General features: G+C 41.6%; 1 protein-coding gene across 1 annotated transcript in view; it reads left to right on the forward strand.

Annotated features, from left to right (window-relative positions):
- The first annotated feature begins 773 nt into the window (after window positions 1–773).
- The window catches only part of LANCL3 (LanC like family member 3), a 99,479-nt gene continuing 77,127 nt past the window's right edge, over window positions 774–23,125 (forward strand). The window contains exon 1 of the mRNA XM_002719829.6: window positions 774–1,485. Within this exon, the coding sequence (XP_002719875.1) occupies window positions 913–1,485 (573 nt within the window). The 5' untranslated portion in view covers window positions 774–912. The remainder of the gene's footprint in view (window positions 1,486–23,125) is intronic.

Below are 23,125 nucleotides of genomic sequence, written 5' to 3' on the forward strand. Positions count from 1 at the left end.
GCCTCACTCCCTTGCCCTACCCTGACGTGGGTTTTACTCCTGCATATTCCAAGAAAAACAGTACGAGAACCAAAGGCAAGAGGAAGTTTCCACGTGGGGCATTTCACCATCTTAATGCATGGAACATGAGGTACTCAACCCCTCCGCAGCCTTTAGGATTGAAACATTCTGAATGAGGACTCTAAAGGGACCAAAGGCGAACCACAAGCGTAGCAGAGGACACCTAGTTTTTTCCTGCTACTCGAGCCTACTTAAGTGGCTTCTCAAACTTTAAGGTGCATGCGATCCGCAAGGGATCTTGCTAAATATTCAGATTTTGATTCAATAGGCGAAACCTGAGGTACTGCATTTTTAATAATCCCAGGTGATGCTGCTGCTGCTGACCTGAGAACCACACTTTGAGCGTACAACGGACTCCAGGTCGTCACCTCCTCCACCAGGTGTGCGAATACCCAGTCTCAGCATTCCCGATCCGTGTCCCGTACGTCCCCGGTCTTCCTTTGGGAGGGGAGGAGCCGAGGGCGGAGCGGGAGGAGTGGCGCGGGCCCCGCGTGGGTCCTGCCGGAGATCACCTCGGCCCCTTGGAGAGGCGGTCCAGCTGCGGCGGCGCAGGAGGGGGCGGGTTCGGCGAGGGCGCGGCCTCTGGGAGGGGGGCGCACGACGCGCATCCCCCGCGCGCTCCCGGGCCACTCGGGAGCCTCGCGCAGCCCGGTGCCCCACTTGGCCATCCACTCCGTAGTCTTCTTCCTCGCGCCCGCCTCCTCTTGTCACCTCTCGTCTCATCCTTCTCGCTCCATCCCCGCCGCATACACCGCCATCCGAGTTCCTCAGACAGCCGGAGGTGGTGCACAGGGCCACAGGGCGCACCCTCAAGCGGTCCCCAGCTCGGCTTTGAGGGGCACGAGCGACAGCATGGACACCAAGCGATGCTTTGCAAACCGCTTCGATGACTACCAGGGCAGCCTGCTGGCGGGCCAGTGCGAGGAGGCGGTGGCGCCCTTGGTCACCGCCACCATCGAGCGCATCCTCCAGGAGCTGCCTCCGCTTGGGGGCGGCGCTGAGGCCCGGGGTGCCACGGCCACAGCCAGCGGCTGCCAGGGGGGGCTGTACAGCGGCGTGGCCGGGGTGGCCTACATGCTCTACCACGTCTCCCAGAGTCCGCTCTTCGCCGCGGCCAGGGAGCGCTACCTGCGCTCGGCCAAGCGCCTCATAGACGCGTGCGCCCGCGCCGAAGAGTGGGGTGAGCCGGACGCCGACACCCGCGCTGCCTTCCTGCTCGGGGGCGCGGGCGTGTACGCCGTGGCCACGCTCGTATATCACGCCCTGGGCCGGTCCGACTACGTGCAGCCGCTGGGCAAGTTCCGGGCTCTGTGCGCCGTCTGCGCGCCGGTTTCCTTCCTGGAGTGCGGCTCGGACGAGCTGTTCGTGGGCCGCGCGGGCTACCTGTGTGCCGCGCTGGTGCTCAAGCAGAAGCTCGCCCAGGAGGTAAGAGGCAGCCCCGGCCGCGGGAGGGCGCTCGCCGCCTGCCCGGCCCGGCCCTGCCCCACCGCCCTTCCCGGACTCCGTGACTCCCGCCCCTGCGTGTTCTCCGTCTCTCTTTGTTACTCTTTGTCTGGCGCTGCCATTTCTTGTCTCCTGAGGTTTATCTCCTGCTTTTGTGCATTTCCCCTCTCTTTTCCAGTCTCATTCGTTGGATCCTCCTCTTGGCTCTTTGTTGTGTTTTATGCCGAACGTGGCCTCACCCCGGATTCCTCTTTGCCCAAGGGCTGGCAGTGTGACCCTTGCAAGTGACATTAGAAAGGGAAACACCTCAAACACAGAAGGGATTTCCCTTCGTTTGACTGTGCTGTTAAAAGCTGAGGCACCTGGAAATGTCCGAGTACTAGAAAAGTAACAGAACTTGTGGGGGCCGCCGTGGAGGTTAGTTGCTTCTGAATCCTTGGGTCTGCAACGGAGGGTAACCGCCCAGCTGCTCTGATGCGCTCACTGCCTTGCTTACTATGCAGCTCCTTCAGGGACTCTTATTGAATGCAAATCTGATAGAATTTCTGTTTTTGGAAATACAGAAACGCGGGCACAATTGTACCCCGTGGTGGTTGAATGTGCATTTTTCATTTTAAAATGTGTACTTAGGACGGACAAGACCACTGACAGGGCAGCTTTCCTCCATGTATAGCTTTTTGGTGTCTTCTTGAAATGAATTGGATTTCACATCTATGTATGGTTTTTTTTTTTTTCTTCTTCTGGATTCACTTTTGAATGCAGCATGTAGCTATTGGAAGAGAATGTGCCAGTTTCTTTGGAGTAGGGAAAAAAAAAAATTCCAAAGGATCATAGTAACTAGAACTGAAAGGGAGGCACTTTCATTCATAATCCATTGGAGCCGAATACGGTTCTAGACAGGAAGTGACACATTTAATTTGGCTTTATTTGGGTGAGAAGGGCGTTTGAAGAAAAATTAAAGATATACAGAGTGTTTTAAAAGTAATTAACTCAGATAACCTCTACAGCGGCAGACATGACTTATTTATTTATTTATTTATTTATTTATAGCAGGTGAGGTTGTTTCAAGTGAGAAAAGCGATTACTAAAGAATGTGCATGGTGCTAGCAGGGCAGCAAAGGTCTGTGTGACAAAGTTGTCTTGAAATAGTTCACTCTGCTTCTGAGTCACTGTTATCTGCTAGCAGTTTCCCAAGGGCCCTTCCAGTTGTATAAAACCTTTTAGAAGGCCACAGAGCTATTTACATATAATTTGCATTACATTTGCATCTGCTTCCCAGACCTTGCAGTCTGGTGATCCGCAATTTTCAGTTTTTTCCCCCAGTCGTTTTCCTTAAGCTTGCTTCTTTCTCTTTCCTTGCCTTGGGATCTTTTCACCAGAATGGCATGGCAAAGAGTGTGAGATCCACCAAGTCACACCAGTAGAAGCAGAGCAGAGAGACTGCCAAAACCTGGTGCTCTAGGGCCAGTGTGTAACACTGATCCACAGACATGTTTATTAAGACCTGTCTTCCACCCTCCTGTCAAGCCAGATCTGTCTGTCTGTGCTATGAATCTCCATCCCAAAGTCCTAGCCAGCACATGACTAAGTAGATGATCCATAAACCTTGGTGAAATGGGATTTCCAACTTGTGTCATTTTTCCGTAAATAATCTATCATTATGTTTCAGGTTTCTTTCCCTCCAATTTCATTTATATTCACCTTCCCCTAACAGTTCTGTCAGTTATCACCCTTTTAGATCCTCCCCACACTACTTGACATATCCTTGCCACCTAACGAATAAGTGAATGGCTGAATCACCATATCTTCAAATTAGTACAGTGTACTCTGAACTGGATTCTCCCACTCAAGCCATTCCATCTACCTCTAAGAAACTAATTTTCTTAAAAACACTTTTCATTGTGTCATTTCCCAGCTCAACATCCTACAATGGATCCTTATTACTTTTTTTTTTCCCTAGGGACTTCTCTTATAGTTAAAACCACAATACTTAAAATGGCCGACAAGGCCCCACATGATCTAGGCCCCTGCGTCCCTATTCCACTTCCGGCTTACTCTTCTTCAGCCACACTGACCTTGCTGTTGTAGGCATTCTCCTGTCTCAGGGTGCTCGTACTCTTTGTTCTCTCTGCTTGGAACACTTCCTCCAGATATTTTTATACCTAGATTCCTGACCTTGTGCAGGTCTTTACCTCCTCAGTGAGGCCTTTCCTATCTGCCCTATTTAAAATTGCAACCCCTCTCCCTGATTTATTCTCCCTCCATGATTTATTTTATTAGGTTTCTTTATGTTTTCACCAGTTAGAATGTAAGCTCCACAAGGGTGGAAATTTTTGTTTCATTGCTCTCTCCTCAGCATCAAGACAGAGCTCAGCACATATCTAGATAACTTTTTTTTTTTTTTTTTGCTGTTGTTGAATATACTGTCCATTCAGTGGCTTGCTTTCTCACCCAGTTTAAATGGTGGCTCATTTATCAATATTTTCCTCTATGATTATGCTTTTGGTGTCATGTTTAATGAAATCCTTTCCTACTCTCAGGGTCTCAGTAAGTGTTTGTTGAATGAATGAATGAATGAATGAATGTAGTTCTCACAAATTTTTCCCCAGATGAACCTCAACCATTAGACTGCTAGGTCTTAAAATTTTAATGTGTATGGGCATCACCTGCAAATCCTGTCAATAAAATACTGATTCTGAATCAGGCTTGGGATGGGGCATTTCTAACAAGGTCTTAAGTGATGCTTATGATGTTGGTGGTCTATTGACCATGCTTTGAACAGCAAGGCAACACAGTACTACACAGGTTTTGGCATTATGCCAGCCACATCTACTAAGGCATGCTGCACGATGCCATTATATAAGACTGTAGTTTAGAATGCTGATTATTACAAGGGTACTTCAAAAATTTCACGGGAGGTGAGATAAAAATAAGTTTATTTTGGTGCAAAAAAATTTTGAAAGCGTGTCTATGAGTATATTCTACCAGCTTCCATCCTGAGGACTCACAATACAGATTTCTCTCAGGTCCTAGAAACCAGACATAGTTATATTCCTTCTGGCAATTTATTGGATGTTTTAACCTTTGAAATATTCCATGTAACTGATTGTACTTCTCACTTTGTGTTGGCTTTTAAGAAGTGTTTGGCCAGAATCGTCGTCCACTTAAGCTAGCATACGGTGCCTTATCCATGTATAATTTTTATGTAGCAGCATTTACCCCTGGGCTTATCTAATTTGTTCCTTTGTAAATGTATCCTTTTCTTCATTTTATAACTTGTATTTATGTTTATAAGATTCAAAGATGAAAATAGATGTGTGTGTGTAAATAGAGAGAGACAGGCATACAGAGAGAATCACTCTAGCCAGGTAGTATATTTTCATTTAACTTGGTCCTCCTGGTAATACTCAAGTACCACTGAGGATTTATTAGGCAGATACCCTTGAGCAATGGGGCACTGAAGTCCCAAAAAATCTTTTGTTGGGTCATTTCTGCTTTCCACAGATGGGCAGAAATGTTACAGGCAATAGTGGTGGGATTAAGGGGAGGCCTAGGACCCCAGTTAAAATAATTTTGCCACTGAGTGATCTTGGATGAGTAATTTAACATTTTGAGCTTCAATTTAATCCTATGTAAATGGCTTAATACAAGTTTCCTTAATAAAAGACTTATTCTGCCCTTTATTTGTTAATTCAGTGAATAGCAGGCTTCTGCATTGTGCCAGATACCTTACTAGATACTGGGACTCAGTAGCGAACAAAAAAGCTATATAATTCTGTTGTGCTATGCGCTCTGACAGAAGTAAACTAGCTTAGGGCACATGGAGACAGTAGGCCTGCAATTAGGATAGATTGGTAGGAAGGCTTCTCAGTAGAGGTGATGTCCTGGCTCATCCCTAGAGCACAAAAATGAAGTGACTGCCCGAAGAGCAGACATTCCAGGCAAAGAGCACAGCAAGGACAGAGCCCTGGAGCTGGGAAACAGCTTGGAGATTTCAAAGAAATGGAAGGAGGCCAGCATGGCTTGAGCAAAGAGAGTAGGTGACAGAGGAGTTCAGTACCATGGGAAGAGGTAAAATCCTACATGGCCAGGTCAGTCAAAGTTAGGACTTGGCATTTGTTCTTGTTTAACCAAGGGAATGTCTTTATCTTATTTACCTTTTAAAAAGATGACCTTGATTTTCTGTTTGGAGAGTGGATTGACAATATTAGGAATGATTGCAAAAGGCACTGGTTATAGAGGCTCTAACCCCCTTTTGTACCAAGGACTCGTTTGTCTTTCTGGTGAAACCTATGGGATCTTCCCTTAGAAGAAGATTTTTGAATGCATAATATAAAACAAATAGAATTAGAAAGGAAGTCAGATTACAATTCAATCACCAAAACATTTAAAAATGTGTGATGTAGTATCATACATGCATTTTTATTAACACGTTAAATTACAGTATTTTGTAATGGGCCTAAGGATTATGGTATTTTGAAGCAGTTATAAGGGCTGATAATATTTCAAGATATCTTCAACAACTTCAATGTAATATGCATAAATCTGTGATATCAGTAGGTGGCAAAGTCCCAAGTACTGGTTATTTGTGGTCTACATTTGTCATGGAAGGAAATGCTTAATTGTTTAACTGCATATATAGATGTGATGTTATTTTCCCAAAGGAAATTGGTTTGAAAGTTGCTATGATGACTAACCCTAGACAAAATGCCTAGCATCATGTTTGGCATATAGTAGCTGCTTAATGAAATCAGTAGTAGCCCTTTTTGCTCCTGCTAACGGAAAACCCAAGGTAAATCTGAGCATCACATAAAAAATTATATTCAATATATGGTATCTGTCTTCCTGCTGTAATTAAAATGATTGCAGAGTTGTTAATTGGGTACTCAGCTTGCTAAGGCAGGTGGCTGGCAGCTGTAAATGTGGGTATGCTTTTAGCTACATAACAGAATGTCCAATAAAAAGTGATTGAAATCATGTGAACAGTTATTACTTCACTTAACAAGGAGTGTAGAGCTGGACTTCAGTATTGGTTTGGCAACTGAGGAACTACAAGAACTCAACCCTTTTCTGGCCATTTTCTCTGCTAGTCTCAGTGTGTGAGCTGTGTCGTCCGTCACTGTTGTAAGATGGCTGCTGCCACTCCAAGCAGCATGTTCCTGTACAATTGAAGTAAAAAGGGAAGATCTGAGGCTTCTTTGCCCTGCATCTCTTTTAACATGCAGAACGTTATACCCTAGAGGAATTTCCTTTCTGACTCATTGCCAAGCACGTGGTCCCTGGCCAGTTCTAGTTTTTCAGGGGAGCCTGGAACAGACAAGAAAGAAAGAAAAGGAAATGGCTGTTGGGTGGCTACCAAACTGCCTGTCCTTTGGCATTCCTTGGCAAGGTCTGTCTGTGACTTCCCCTCTCCTTTTTTCATTAACACACTCCAGTGCTTCTATTAAGTATTAATTTAAAATTTTAATAACGTTTTGGGAGCATACATTATGGCAGTAATTATTTTCACTTTTCCTGATTAACTTAAAAACTATCACTATCCTGCTCGCAAGGTAAATTCAATCATAGGATACAGAAATATATAAAGCAAAATAAATCATCTTTGAATTAATAGTAGTTAACATTTATTTTCTTTTACAAGAAATGGTATATTCCATAAAATGCCTTTATTTTCATCCACTGACACAAATGATCAAATCATACATATATTCTACAGCTTCCTTTATTGATTAATATACTTTGTGGATCTTTATGCATTACTGTATAGAGAGATGTCTCATTTTTTATACTGGTGCCATTTAATGGCAATACCATGATTAAATCCTTATTGATGGACATTTAGGTTAAGTTTCTTTTTCTTTTTCTACAATGAACACTATCATAAAGAATATTTGCCTACTTTTGCAAGTACATAGGGGCTTCCTGGCAAATTCTTAGTATCTATGAATTCCATTTCCCACAAACTTTTAGAAGTCCTCTGATATGTTTGTAGGATAAACTTTTAAAAATACAATTAAAATGTGGAAATCTATTCATAGTTTCTCATAATATGCATTTTCCGTGAGGTTTTTGAAAAGCCCTCACCAAACTGTTGAGTTTCTACTCAACAGTAGGAAAATGGAGGTTTTGAGAGTATAAATTGAGAAATGAGTCCCCTTAGTGTTCTTTTCCACTCTTACCAAACAAAAGGCATGTATTTCCTTCAACATTTTGCGTTGAACAGTCCTTGTTCTTAAAACAAGTATATATTGTGCACTGGCTATGTAAACCCCGACGTTTGACTTGAAATGACAGCAGGGTTGGGGAAGCTGGATTTTTGTAGACCAACTTAAGTTCCTAATTGCCTTATTATATTCCTTCCATCCAGGAAGCAGAACATTTCCATGGGCTACAGCTTAGATCCTTTGTGACTCATGACCCAGAATACTGTGAATGCTAAAAAGATGTAATAAGAACTAACAATGATTGATCGCTTATTTCTACACACTGTTGTAAGCAATTTACATATATTAATGCCACTTTTTTAATACACCTAAGTGTTATTTTAGTTTATTTTAATTTTAAATTGACAAATAACGATAGTAGGGACCAGAGTCGTGGCACAGCAGGTTGTGCTGCTGCTTGCAACACCAGCATCCCATGTAGGAGTGCCAGCTCGAGTCCCAGCTGCTCTGCTTCTGATCCAGCTTCATGCTAATGTCCCTGGGAAATGGCAGAGGATGACCCAAGTACCTGGGTCCCTGCCACCCATATGGAGGGCCTATATGGAGTTCCTGGCTCCTAGATTTGACCTGTCCCAGCTCCAGCTGTTGTGGACATTTGGGGAGTGAACCAGTGGGTAGAGGATCTCTCTCTTGTTCTGCTTTTCAAATAAATGAATTAAAAATAATAATTATATTTATTTATGGGGTACAGTGTGATGTTACTTGCACATATTGTGGAGTGAGCAGATTCGGCTAAGTAACATAGTCATCACCTCACATACTTTCCATTTCTTTGTGCTATGGACATTTAAAATCTATTATTTTAGCAATTTTGAAATATACAGTACAGTATTATTAACTGTAGTCACCTTTTTGTGCTGTTGATCACCAGAACTTATTTCTCCTGTCTAACTAAAACTTTGTACATTTTAGCTGTTTTCCTTGGATGTACATATCCCACTGTTCTAGCTGCTGATAGGCACCATTCTACTTTCTATTTCTTGGTTTTATGTTTCTTAAGTTCCATGTATGTGTCACTTCGTACTAACAACAGCCTTATAACATGCGCACCATTACTATCTCCAGCATACCCAATGAGGAGACTGAGTAACAGAGATTGAAGAACTTGTTCCAAATCCTACAACTAGCCAGTGACAGAGATGAGGTTCCATCTCCTGTGGCTGGTTACCAAATCTGTGGTTTCAGTTTGTGTTCTCATCATTTTACTGTGTATACAAACCACAGGTACCTTGTTCAAAATCAAATTTTGGCTCAGTGGGGTGTGCAATCAGACCCAAGAATCTATAGCTCTTGGTCATGCCACTGTTAATGATACACTGAATAGACCCATACAAAAATCTAAATGACTATTTTCTCCAACTTTTATGGGATTGCTTGTTAATAAATTTGATCCCCCAAACCTCATCATTTTCATCATTTGTCCTTGTTATGAGAAAGACTTCATCTACAGATGCCATAGTGTCAGCTCTCTGGTTTAGTTACAGTGAAGGAAAGGTTAACTGCCTGGCATATCTCCTTGTAGATTAAGGATTCTGTTAACATCTATTGAAAGAATGAATGCATGCATGAATTTCTTTTCTCTTCCAAGATCAGGCATGTTCAGGGTAGTATGGCCGTAGACTCTATTTCCTTAATAAATCTAATTTTACAGTCTATATAGAAGCATTTTAGAATGTACTTAAAAGCCCAAATAAACCATATTCCAGCATTTTAAAATTACTTCCTTATCATACAAGAAGAGACACTTAACTACAACATTCCCAGATGTGATAGAAAATACAATCTTGCTGCCACTCCTATTTCAGAATCATTCAGTTATTTGTATCTGTATGACATAAAGTAGTGCTTCTTCCCCAACTCTATATTAATTTAAATTAGATGATCAGATATTTTCCTTTTTATTTTAAAATATTTTTGATATAATGATTTAACGTCCCCATTCAAAATAATGCAATTAGCATTAAGTATAATTTCCTTATACCTTATCATCTTTTAATATACATTCTACTGGCCGGCGCCGTGGCTCACTAGGCTAATCCTCTGCCTGTGGCGCTGGCACCTCGAGTTCTAGTCCCGGTCAGGGTGCCGGATTCTGTCCCAGTTGCTCCTCTTCCAGTCCAGCTCTCTGCTGTGGCCTGGGAATGCAGTGGAGGATGACCCAAGTGCTTGGGCCCTGCACCCGCATGGGAGACCAGGAGAAGCACTTGGCTCCTGGCTTCAGATCAGCGCGGTACCACAGCGGCCACTTGGGGGGTGAACCAACGGAAAAGGAAGACCTTTCTCTCTGTCTCTTTCTCTCTCACTGTCTAACTCTGCCTGTCCAAAAAATATATATATACATTCCGCTAAAACCCAAACTTAGTATTGCAATTATCTGAAGAGAGCATGGTTCAGTTTCTGTTACTGGATAAGTAAATTGGAGGAATAAGCACAGTCAAAATTATTTTAAAGGTACTGACTTCTTTATTTTGCCAATAACTAAAACTCCCAGTGTTCTATAGAGAGCTTGTTTTAATGGAATTTTACTGTATCTGTTGACCTCTGAATGTGAAAATGATAGATTGTATTGATTTCTTATCAACTTCTTGCTAATTTCAATTTTGCTGTTACTAAGTGATGTTTACCACGTGACTGACAGCTGCATGATACACAGTGGAGTTCCCTAAGTGGAGATGATCTCTTGGTAAACTGACCCAACAGTCCATGGTTTGTCCAAGGAATTGTTGCTTTTCTTTAATCAATTGTACACATTTGTCATTGATTTAAAGTCTTTAAGTACAATCCCTTAGATGTTTTGTTTCTTTCATAAAAACTTATTCTAATGCATTATATATGTCTAAGTACTACTTAACTATTCCTAATTATTTTCTCTGTGGATTTAGTTGCTAGAGAAACTCACCAAGATAACAGACTCATTATTTTGGAGGTGCCTTTTGGACAAACTGTATTTTCAAGAAATCATTTGACACGTAATTTCTTTGTGCAAGCTGAACAAAGGAGTGTTTTGTGTAAGATCAGATTTCCCTTTCTGAAGCTTTAACCACTCAACAACTCAGAGAAACGGATGACTTTGACACACTGAAGTGTGAGTATTGCTATCTGGGCCATAAAAAAGCTGTTTCCCAGATGAGATATAAAGTCTTACAGACTTCACTGGTGAGAGCATCATCTAAATTAGAGGTAGCAAAGCAAATACTGGTCACAGTACTAATGTGCAGTTAACTGTTCGTGTGCCCATCTGCTGGCTCTGTTGCCTTGCATGGAATGGATTCCCTATGCTCAGTGGTGTTGTGAAATCCGGTGTCCATGGCAACCAAAGCATCACCAATCTCAAAGCAAGCACTGTGGGGACCAGGTGAATCTCCACTCACACAGTGAGTTTAGAGGGAGCTACATTTTTGACAGACTTTACAGCGATCCAAGGCTGAAGACATCCAACAAGAACAGAAGTATTGTCTTCATGTATATCTCAGTAATTTCATCTTACTTTTGAAGATACTTTCTTTTTTCCTAGTGAGGTAGAGAATTGCACATTTATTACAAAGTACATCTGTTGAAATAGGTTGGAGTCTCAATGAAGGCATAAAACATGGCGGCTCAGAACTTTTAGATTTGGGTAGCTTTAGGATTGAATCCTGGCTCTACTACGTTAGCTGGTTGACCTTAAGCAAGCTATTTTATCGTCTCTGGGGCTTACTTTCCTCATTTATAAAAGGCAACCCAAGAAGCACCTACCCCCAGGTGTTCTGTGAAGAGCCACTGAAAATGTTCTTGTGATGTGCTTATCAGCAAGTCCCCTAGGCACAGAGTAAGCATTCTGTATGTCAGCCACTATTTTATTATTAGTTTGAGTATTATTATCATTAAATAAGACTCTGTTATTAGTTTGAGTATTATTATCATTAAATGAGACTCTAAGTTGACTAGATTGCATAGGTATGTTTTTCTGATGTTCAGCCAGTCTGTCGAATATTCCCTACAATGGTATTCAAAGCTGCTATATCCCTGATTGCAATGGAGAAGCTTTGAGATTTGCACACAGAGGCCAAAAAGGGCTGGAGGGAAATATCCTCTGCTCTGCCATGCAGGAGATTAAGCTGAGCTTCTCAGACAGATTATGTGTCAAAGTAAATTGAATGGCTGAGCATCACCCATGTAACAGGAACCTGTGTGCTACCCTCTGCACTACCTCCAGGGAAAGGCTCTTTGCAGACTTAATGTAGGAATTGGCTTTTCTCTGTCTCTGATATGTACTCCTTGGAGTAAATCACCTGATTGGCGTTAAGCTGCTGCAAATTGCTTTGCAGGTGATGTTGGGATTTGTTTCTAGACCTGTCAGCCCCTCCACTTAATATTTTAAGTGATGGATTCAAGGAATTGCTTCTTGCTCTTAAGTTCTCCTCTTTGTTCCTAAGATCATTTGCTTGCCTGGCACTAATTCAGAATTTTAGAAGAATATCAATAGTTGTGATTCTGTTGAAGTGACAACTTCAAATGAGTTTTCCTCTGCAAAAGTTCAGGCAATGTACATTTGGTAGCTTGTTTCAGAAAAGGATTAATATAATTAATGGTTCTTTCATGTGTTTCTTCAGCTTCTGGGCCAAGAAATTATTTTTTCTTGCATTAATGCACTTTTCTATTTGGATTTGAAAAATATGGTATAGACTCACTGTCAGTTTTACAAACTTCAATCTCCATTTCACTCTTCAGCTCCCAGCTCCTATTTATATTCATTTATAGCATAATGCTCTTAATATTAACTATAATATTCTAATAATAGAGCTATAATTATGATGTCATGGATATTCATGAGTTATGCTGAAGCTCTTCAGTACCATACCAACTGGGTCTAGGTCTTGGCTTTATTCTCCGTGTGGTCTGTTATATTTTTCTCTGAGGCTAGTGTTTCTCACATTTGAGTGTGCATTAAAATCCTTAGAGGGCTTGTTAAGACATATGTGGGCTCCACCCCCAAAGTTTACAACTCATTTGGTCTGGAGTTGGGCATAAGAATTTTCACTTTAACAAGTTCTCAGTGATGCTGCTATTGGTGGTCTGGGGAATGAATTTGAGAACTACTTGCTTAGACTATACCCTTAACACTGGCCAGACATCTCTGAAACATGGGAACTAGGTGAGAGCATGTGGTGGTAGTACCACAAACTTAATATGACCACCAGAAAATAACTAGGAAGTGGGTGTTTGGTACAATGGTTAAGGCACTGCTATCTCATATCAAAGTGCCTGGGTCCGAGTCCTGGCTCTGCTGTCCATTCCAGCTCCCTGCTAATGTGTGCTGCTCTGGGAGGCAGCAGGTGATGGATCAAGTATTTGAGTACTTGCCACAGACATGGAAGACCCAGCTTGAGCCCCAGGCTTCTGGCATCAGCCTGGCCCAGCCCTGGCTATTGTGCCATTTGGGGAGTGAACCAGAAGATAGGAGACAGCTGGCTCACTCACTCTCTCGCTTTCTTCCAATTTTTATTTTTGTTTTCTTTTATTTTATTTTTAACAGACACATAGAAATTGAAATCCTGTATTTTAGTATTTTTTAAATTCTAAAGGAAGTTTATTTGATTCACGGCTCTGGAGCTGGCAAGTCCAAGAGCATGGGTGTCAGCTTGTGCTGCTTCAAGTTATGGTGAAAAGCAGAAGGGCAAACCAAACAAAGCTTGAAGCCTGGGTAACCTTGCTTTATAACAACTCTCAGTAACTAACCCAGCTCCATCAGAACTGTATTCATCTGTCTTTTTAAAATTAACGTTTCATATAAGTATAGTATACATGTAATTAATGAACCATACCGAGCTTCCACTGTTTTTTATGCCAACTCCCTCTATCCCTGTATCTCTCCCAGCCTATAGTAGTCACCATTCTGTGTTCATATTCAGTTTTTTTTAACTTCTACATACAAAAGACTTGATATTTGTCTTTCTGTGTCTGCATTATTTCACTTAACACAGTGTCCTCCAGTCCCATCCATTTTACTGCAAAAGACAGGATCTTATTCTTTTTATAGTTGAGTGTTATTCTATTGTGTGTATACCACATTTTTTCTAATAAATAATTCTTTTTGAAAAAAGAAAACAACAGGATTTACTACATGACAGGCACTATGATAAGTTATTATCTCCATTTTATAGGTGGGAAAATTGTGACTTAGGGAGACTCCGTAACTTGCCTGTCATTGCACAGCTGGTAAAGTAGTTGAACTCATGTTTGTCTGACTATAGAATGTTTTAGCTTCTATAGATTTAAGTCAGGTAGGCCCTCTGCATATTTTTATATTAAAGCACACACTTTCAAGAGGATGGTAATCATATTCCAAGACATTTGAAATGGCAGATTGAACTTCATTCTAACAAAATCAAAATGTGAAGTTTCAATTAAAATAGAATAAAATGACAACACACAGGAAGATGCTCTACATTTGTCCCAGACTTTCAAAAGGCTTTGATTCATGGCTTTCTGAGCACTGGAGAGGTTCGAGAATTGGAAGTTCCAAATACCTGTAGTGGGGGTATGAGTCAGGTGTGAAAACAGAACTAGCTGCAAGTTTGATAAAGAGTGGTTAGACTCCAGATCCTTTCGCTAATCCAAGCAACCACATAGTGCTTTTAGACAAGATTTTCCAAAAACTGATCCTGAGATTTGGATTTGTATTGAGGTGTTTATTAAGGAAGTGCTATAAGGAGAAGCCATTATGAGAGTGAGGAAAGCAGGAAGCAGTGAAGGGTAGGAATCCAAGCAAGGGTACAATATTAGGCTTAGTCTTATCCCACATTTCATCCTATAGGGGAACTCTGGAATAAAAATTGCACTCTAAACTAGAGGCACACTGTTGTACCAGTAATTAGCTCCAGTTGGGGGAGCTGGTGGACATGTAAAATTCCACCTACTATCATGGCATACTGTCAAAGTGGCTCTTGTGACTCGAAAGTAGGACTCTGAAGAAGGATGCGGGTGAGTGTTGTTGGAAGCCATGCACATGGACACTGCAACACTGAGGGATGGATCCACAGAAGTAATGAGCATTTGGGTAGGGTTGGTTACTACATCTACAGTTCTTTTTCCCAGGCCCTCCAGACCTTAGTAGAAACTTTGAGATCTACTTTCTTGACAGATTGAGTCTGAGAAAATAGGCCTTGAAGTTCAAGACACAGTCAAGGGCAGAGATGAGGTACTGCACTGAAAACAGCAGAGTGACATTAAAGTTGACGGGTGAGACTCTTCCCCTCATCCCATACATACAGCCTTTTCCTTAGGTAATCTCCCAGGATACTGCAGACATATGTCCCACCAAGCAAAGGATTGAAGGAGGCTCTGTGGTTGTCAGATATAGTTAAGAAAAAAGAACTAGATACTGACATTTAGAGTACTTCATCCCAAGGTAAATGCAGTTACACTGTCTTTACATTGTCTGTTATTCTACAGTTAAGCCCAGGAATTGGCTAGACCATTCCAACTCTCAGAGTTCCCAATGACCTTTTTTAGGATGGGATTCTTAAATAGAGACTGTCAAAAGAAATTTGAAGAAAGTATCAAATATGAAATGTGGTTATAACAAACAGAAAATGAAACTTGGAGGAAGCAGATAATACTAGAAGTATAAGAAAACTTCCCAAATGCCCAAATTATAAATATTTTGAGAAAGGAAATACATATAATAAACAGTTGTGCCTTTCCTAATATTGAATAAAATATTGAAGATCACAATGGTATTTATTAAGCTTCTATCCAGGAGGAGGAGAAGGGCTCAGTTAAAGTAATTAAAATGGAAAAGACAGATTATTAGAATATGATAAAGATTGGTTGAATCACTTATGTAAAGCAGAGCAAGAATAACAGTTTTTCATGGCATGGGGTCTAAGATGCTCCAAAATCCTAAAATGCTTCCAAGCCATTCCAACCAATATAACTAATAATTATCATTAAGTTGTTAAGGGCTTTTTTCATAAGTTCTCCTATTAAATTCTCACATAATCTCTTCAAGATAGATATTATTACTACTTTCATTTTCAGAATAGAAAGTTGAAAACATTACACAGAGATTAAGTAACTTTCCCAAGGTTATATGGTTGGAAAATAGGATAATGATAACATACATTGCCCAGATGGGATATTTTTGATAGGCATCAACCAGTTGGGAGTCTAAAATAACTGATCAATTCGAAATAGTGTTTACTTAGGGGACTTATGGACCAAAGCTGAAAAGAGATTGACCCTAACGGAAGTTCTTCTTGAAAGTTGTGATCTTCAGCCGGCGCCGCGGCTCACTAGGCTAATCCTCCGCCTTGCAGCACCGGCACACCGGGTTCTAGTCCTGGTTGGGGCGCTGGATTCTGTCCCAGTTGCCCCTCTTCCAGGCCAGCTCTCTGCTGTGGCCCGGGAGTGCAGTGGAGGATGGCCCAAGTGCTTGGGCCCTGCACCCCATGGGAGACCAAGATAAGCACCTGGCTCCTGCCATCAGATCAGTGCGGTGCGCAGGCCGCAGCACGCTGGCCGCGGCGGCCATTAGAGGGTGAACCAACAGCAAAGCATAGACCTGTCTCTCTCTCTCACTGTCCACTCTGCCTGTCAAAAAATAAAAAAAGAAAGTTGTGATCTTTTTGCTTCCTGGGGCTGGTAGTACCATTAGTGTTAAACAGACTTCATTCCCTAAATATGCAAATAAATACTGACTTAATGGCAAACAGTTGTTTCCTTCTCTTAGAAGAGCCTTGAAGGGCGTGTATGAAGCTTCTAAACCAGTCTTGAGGATTCAGGACTAATTTAGTTGCTTACTCTCACCCCTACACTCATCTGAGTATCTTTTTTTTTTTTTTTCAATTTTTTAAATGTTTATTTTCATCTACTTGAAAGGCAGAACAACACACACACACACACACACACGCACACCGAAAGAGAGAGAGAGAGAGATTTTCCTATCTTCTATCTGTTTTACACTCCCCAAATACCTGCATAGCCAGGGCCTGGTCAGGCTGAAGCCAGAAGCCAGGAGCATAGATCCATCCAGGTCTCGCTCATGGGTAGCAGATGCCTAAACACTTGAGTTCTCAACTGCTGTACCCCACAATGCATTAGTGGGAAGCTGGATTGGAAGCAGATCGGAGGGGACTCAAACTGGCACTATAATATGGGATGCAGGTGGCCCAAGTGACTCTACCACCAGGCCTGCCCCACACACAACTATTTTTGGAAAAGCTTCACTACAGTGGGTGGATTCTTCTTCAGCAAGCATTTTAACTGAGGGATTAGATTTAATTGTAATCTTAAATATTTTGAGGTAAAAGTGGGTGACAATTATATAATTTTTGAGATACAGATTTTCTTTGAAATTGTTTTCTTTTTTCTGCTGTAACTCATTGCTTCAATTTCTTTTTTTCCCCAAAGAAACCTTTTATTTCAGGAATACAAATTTCATGCATTTCATAAGTACAACTTTAGTAATATAGTGATTCTTCCCACCATAGCCACCCTCTCACCCCTCCTGCTCCTCTCCCTCCCAGAGGGGAAGTGTCTGGGAAGCACTCAGGTACAGGTAAGAAGTTCCTGAACAGAACATGGTGGAGGAAAAAAAAAAAAACCCTGATCATACAATCTTAGCAACAGTGATAGATGGTTGAGTGTATGGATTAAAAACTTAGTGGCAGAAGGTGAGATAAATCATTAAGCAGAAAGTTTCTAACACCACATTTGTTTCCTGAATTTCTTTTGCTCTCCTTTGTGCGAGCCCCTTTTCTTTCCTGATTGCACATATGGTGTTCATTGTCATGCTACATGTTACCTAGGGAGTTTTTCCTGCAGCATAACTGGGTCAGCTCTGAGCTCTCAATCTCCGCTGCCTTTTCCTACTGCTGAGCTGAATAATAGGTGCCTTCATGGCCATCAGAAGATTCTCAATACTGATGATCAAAGGAATGAATGTGGATGAGATGTTTTTAATTTCGTGAAACAAACTAACTCCCTTTATTTGAGACCCAAGTATAAAGTCTTAAGATGGGACAACCCTCATCTTAAAACTAGCTCTTTATGAAAGCTGTGCCTAAATATGTTTTAGCTTTTATGGACCTGACAGCAGAGCCACTTAGGATTAGGCATTTGATGGACAGGATACTTGCTTGGCCATGAATATTGTCATATTTTCACTCACAATCAGCTTTCTGACAGCCAAAGGATGGTAAAATTCTACATTTTTACATTACAAAATGAGAAATATGTATAGCTTGAGACAGGTCAAAGTGATCCACTTACAGATTTCTCTGCTGACAAATAGAACTCTCTTACTGTTGACATAAAAAAGATACCTCTTACGAGATGGCAATTTTGGACTTGTACAATATCTGACATCTAAAAGGGTTTTTATTTTACTTTTGAAAGTAATTCCCTTTACTACTATATTGCTGTGGATGATAAAATCTTGTGGATATTTCAGGACTTTTACTTCCTTCTATTTAAAGCTTGCATTTACTCTTTTTTTTTTTTAATTTTTTGACAGGCATAGTGGACAGTGAGAGAGAGACAGAGAGAAAGGTCTTCCTTTTGCCGTTGGTTCACCCTCCAGTGGCCGCCGCAGCCAGCGCACTGCGGCCAGCGCACCGCACTGATCCGATGGCAGGAGCCAGGTACTTATCCTGGTCTCCCATGGGATGCAGGGCCCAAGCACTTGGGCCATCCTCCACTGCACTCCGGGGCCACAGCAGAGAGCTGGCCTGGAAGAGGGGCAACTGGGACAGAATCCGACGCCCCGACCAGGACTAGAACCCGGTGTGCTGGTGCCTCAAGGCGGAGGATTAGCCTAGTGAGCCGCGGCGCCGGCCTGCATTTACTCTTGATAAATGGAATATTGACAGATATAGGCACTTAATCAGCTATTAGAATTTCTTTCTTTTATTTCCTTATTACAGAGGAGTTACGTTCTCCTTTAAAAAGAAAGGAGAACTTAATATGGAAAGCTTTCATTTTAATTCTTTATTAAAATACTGTCCTCCAAATAGTTGTTAAGTATTTAGAAGTTACTTTAAATGCCTAAGCAAATCCTTACCATAGTAAATAAACAGACACTTGAAGAAATTAATTAAATTAGAAGTTGGAAGGAAAAATGAAACCTCAGAATTTTTTTTGGAAATGCATTATGACTTAATAGCTCTCTCGTAGACAGTGTGAGTTTTGTTTATCTAAGTGGAACCCTCCATGGCACAACTGTTTCTGATTTGTACTGTTGACTACTGAATAACAGGTAACTCTACATCAGTATCTCCAAGAGTCAGAGAAAAGTCCCCAATTCTTCCTCTTGGTGCAGGGAACTTTTTAGAGGTTCAAACTAAAACTGCTATGTCAAATGACTTTTAACATTTAGTTTTCACGGTTGAAGGATTTTACATTTTCCATCAGGCAAGCTGTGTTCCTGTCCTGATGAACCAAATGTGAATCAAAGGCAGAGCAATATTATTTTGCTTTCTGTTTCTGTCTAGTGTTTTTTTTTTTTTTTCCTAGAGATTGCAGGACAGAAGTGGCATTTTCTGAGTGGTCCTTTGTTCTGAAGTTCTATTCTCTGACCGTTAAGATGCTGTGATGCTTTTGATATACCCGCAGTGCCTTTTGAATTGATTGCTAGGGATTTCTTTGCCTTTGGCTCCGTCCAGTTTCACTATAGTGTATCTAGTGTAGATTTAATTTAAAATGTCCTCTATTTGTTGTATATTGTAACTTTTCTATTTGTGGATGTCTTTCTTTAATGAATTCTGAAAAATTCTAAGTTATTATTGTCTCAACTGTTACCTCTTTATCATTTGAAACTGCTTTATTGAGATATAATTCATATTCCATACATTTTACCCATTGAGAGTATACAGTTCTGTGGTTTTAGTATGTTCAAAGAGTTGTACATCAAAACCAATTTTAGAATATTTTTATCACTTCAGAGACAAACTTCAAGGCCATTAACAGTCATTTCTGTATTTGTCTCAACTCCTTTGCCTAATCCTATTGCCTTGGGCATCACTAATCTAATTTTTGTCTCTGGATTTGCCTACTTTGGACATTTCATACAAATGGAATAATACAATATATGGTTTTTTATGATTGACTTCTTTCACCAAGCAGGACATTTTCAAGGTCCATCCATGTGGTAGCATGTGTTAGTACTTTATTCTGTTTTTATTTTCAAATAATATTCCATTGTATGAATTCATTACATCTTATGTGTCCATTTGTCAGTTAAGGTCATTTGAATTATTTCCATTTATTGACTGTTATGAATAATTCTTTCATCATTTGTGTGCAGGTTTTTGCTTGGACATTTTCTTCATTCCTCTTGGTTATATATCTAGGAATTAAATTCTGGATCATATAGCAACTCTATGTTTAACATTTTGAGATAATTGTCAGTTTTCCAAAGCAGCTGCACCATTTTCCATCCCTACCAGCAGTGTATTAGGGGTCCAGTTTCTCCACGGCCTTACCAACATTTGGAATTACCAGACTTTTTAATTATAAACATGTTAAGTTGGTGTGAAGTGATATCTAATTGTGGCTTTGATAGCGCTTTTCCTGATGACCACTGGTGTTGAGCAGTTTTTCGGGTGTTTCTTGTCCATTTCTACAACTTTGAAGAAATTTCCATTTAGATCCTTTGCCCATTTTTAAATTGAATTATTATTGAGTTATAAGAGTTATTTATATACAAAGGTACTTTTAAAAGTTGAGAAATGGAGTTAAAAGATTGGTTTAGGGGTCGGCATTGTGGCATAGTGGGTTAAGCCAGTACCTGCAACGCTGGCATCCCATTTGGACGCCAGTTCAAGTCCCTGCTGCTCCACATCTGATCCAGCTTTTTGATAATCTGCCTTGGAAAGCAGCAGAGGATGGCCCAAGTGCTTGGGCCCCTGAACCCACGTGGGACACCAGGAAGAAGCTTCTGGCTCCTGGCTTTTGCCTGGCCTAGACCCAGTCATTGTGGCCATTTGCAGAGTGAACCAACAGATGGAAGACCTCTCTGTCTCTCCCTCTCTGTAACTCTGCCTTTCAAATAAATAAAATAAATATAAATATTTTTAAAAAGATTATATGAAAATTGAAATCCATGTATATTTTTTCATAATATGCCTTTCCATTAACCTTTTGATGATCTTTAATGTTCTATATATGAATCTCTTATGAGAAACACATTTTTCTCCCATTCTGTGGGTTGTTTTGTAACTGCTAACAGTTTTCTTTAAAGCACAAGTTTTTAATTTAGAAGATTTATTTGTTTTTTGAAAGGCAGAGCTACACACACACACACACACACACACACACAGAGAGAGAGAGAGAAATAATCTTCCAACCACTGGTTCACTTTTTTTTTTTTTTTTTTTTGACAGGCAGAGTGGACAGTGAGAGAGAGAGACAGAGAGAAAGGTCTTCCTTTTGCCGTTGGTTCACCCTCCAATGGCCACCGCGGCCGGCACACCGCGCTGATCCGATAGCAGGAGCCAGGTACTTCTCCTGGTCTCCCATGGGGTGCAGGGCCCAAGCACTTGGGCCATCCTCCGCTGCACTCCCTGGCCACAGCAGAGAGCTGGCCTGGAAGAGGGGCAACCGGGACAGAATCCGGCGCCCCGACCAGGACTAGAACCCGGTGTGCCGGTGCCGCAAGGTGGAGGATTAGTCTAGTGAGCCGCGGCGCCGGCCCACTAGTTCACTGTTAAAATGGCCACAACAACTGCTGCTGGGCCAAGCCAAATCAAAGATCCAGGAACTTCATCTAGGCCTCTAATGTGAGTGGCAGGAACCAAGGCACTTGGGCCCTTCTCCACTGCTTTCCCAGGTGAATTCTCAGAGACTTGAACCAGGGCCCATATGGGATGCTGGCACTGCAGGCAGCAGCTTAACCTGCCGTGCCACAGCACCAGCCCCAAATTTTTAAATTTTATAAAGTCCAGTGTATCTACTTTATCATCTGTCACCTGTGTTTCGGCATCATACCTAAGATTTTGTCTAAATCGAGTCCACAATATTTTCCATTTTCCATTTCTATGCTTTGCTGCCTTGTCTGAACATTAGAATCATCTGAAGCATGTTAAAAACTCCTGAAGTCTAGGCCACATTTCAGACCAACTAAATCTGAATCTCCTGGGGATAGGACCTATGTATCAATAATTCTGAAATTCTTCAGGTGATTTCAGTGGGCAACCAAGGTTGAATACTCTGCCCTGTATTCCTCTAGGGTTCCAAGTGATAATATACTCATATTACAACTTGATATCATCTTCTTTTGCTTTTCCTCTCTTTTATATTTTCCATTCATTTATTTCTCTGTGCTGCATTTTGGGTATCTTAGAGCTACTTCTAGTTCATCATTTCTCTCTTGAGCAGTGATTCATCTGCTCTCTTTTTTTTAAAGGTGTATTTATTTCTTTATTTGAATGAGTTACAGAGAGATCTTCCACCCATTGTTTCACTTCCCCGATGGCTACAATGACCAGGACTAGGCCAGGCCAAAGCCAAGAGTTTGATTTGTGTCTCCCACACGGGTGTGAGGGGCCAGACATTTGGGCCGTCTTCTGCTGCTTTCCCCAGACCATTAGCAAGGAGCTGGATCAGAAGTGGAGCAGCCAGGACAAGAACTAACTTCCATAAGGAATGCCGATGTTGCATATTACAGCTTTACCCACTATGCCAAAACACTGGCCTCGATCTGCTCTTTAATGTATCCACTGAGCTTTATATTTATCAATTGTAATTTTCTTCTCTGTACATTCCAGTTGTTCCTTTTCATGGTTTCATATTGATTGCTAATTTTTGCGATTTAACCTTATCCTGGAGTATTTAATGCTTTTTTAAAAGATTCAATATTGGGCCGGCGCCGCGGCTCACTAGGCTAATCCTCCGCCTAGCGGCGCCGGCACACCGGGTTCTAGTCCCAGTTGGGGCGCCGGATTCTGTCCCGGTTGCCCCTCTTCCAGGCCAGCTCTCTGCTGTGGCCAGGGAGTGCAGTGGAGGATGGCCCAGGTGCTTGGGCCCTGCACCCCATGGGAGACCAAGAAAAGCACCTGGCTCCTGGCTCCTGCCATCGGATCAGCACGGTGCGCCGGCCGCGGCGGCCATTGGAGGGTGAACCAACGGCAAAGGAAGACCTTTCTCTCTGTCTCTCTCTCTCACTGTCCACTCTGCCTGTTAAAAAAAAAATAAAAAAATAAAAGATTCAATATTGGAAATAGTAGTTTACTTTTCTTGATTATTGTGTTTGCAGATTGTCATTTATGGTGTCTTTTTTTTAAGATTTATTTATTTATTTGAAAGGCAGAGTTATGGAGAGGCAGAGAGAAAGAGAGGTCTTCCATCCGCTGGTTCACTCCCAAATGGCTGCAACGGCCGGAGCTGTGCTGATCCGAAGCCAGGATCCAGGAGCTAAC

Source organism: Oryctolagus cuniculus, chromosome X, assembly GCF_051225735.1.
Source record: "Oryctolagus cuniculus isolate XC-2025 breed Fujian yellow rabbit chromosome X, ASM5122573v1, whole genome shotgun sequence".
NCBI classification, from domain to species: Eukaryota; Metazoa; Chordata; class Mammalia; order Lagomorpha; family Leporidae; genus Oryctolagus; species Oryctolagus cuniculus.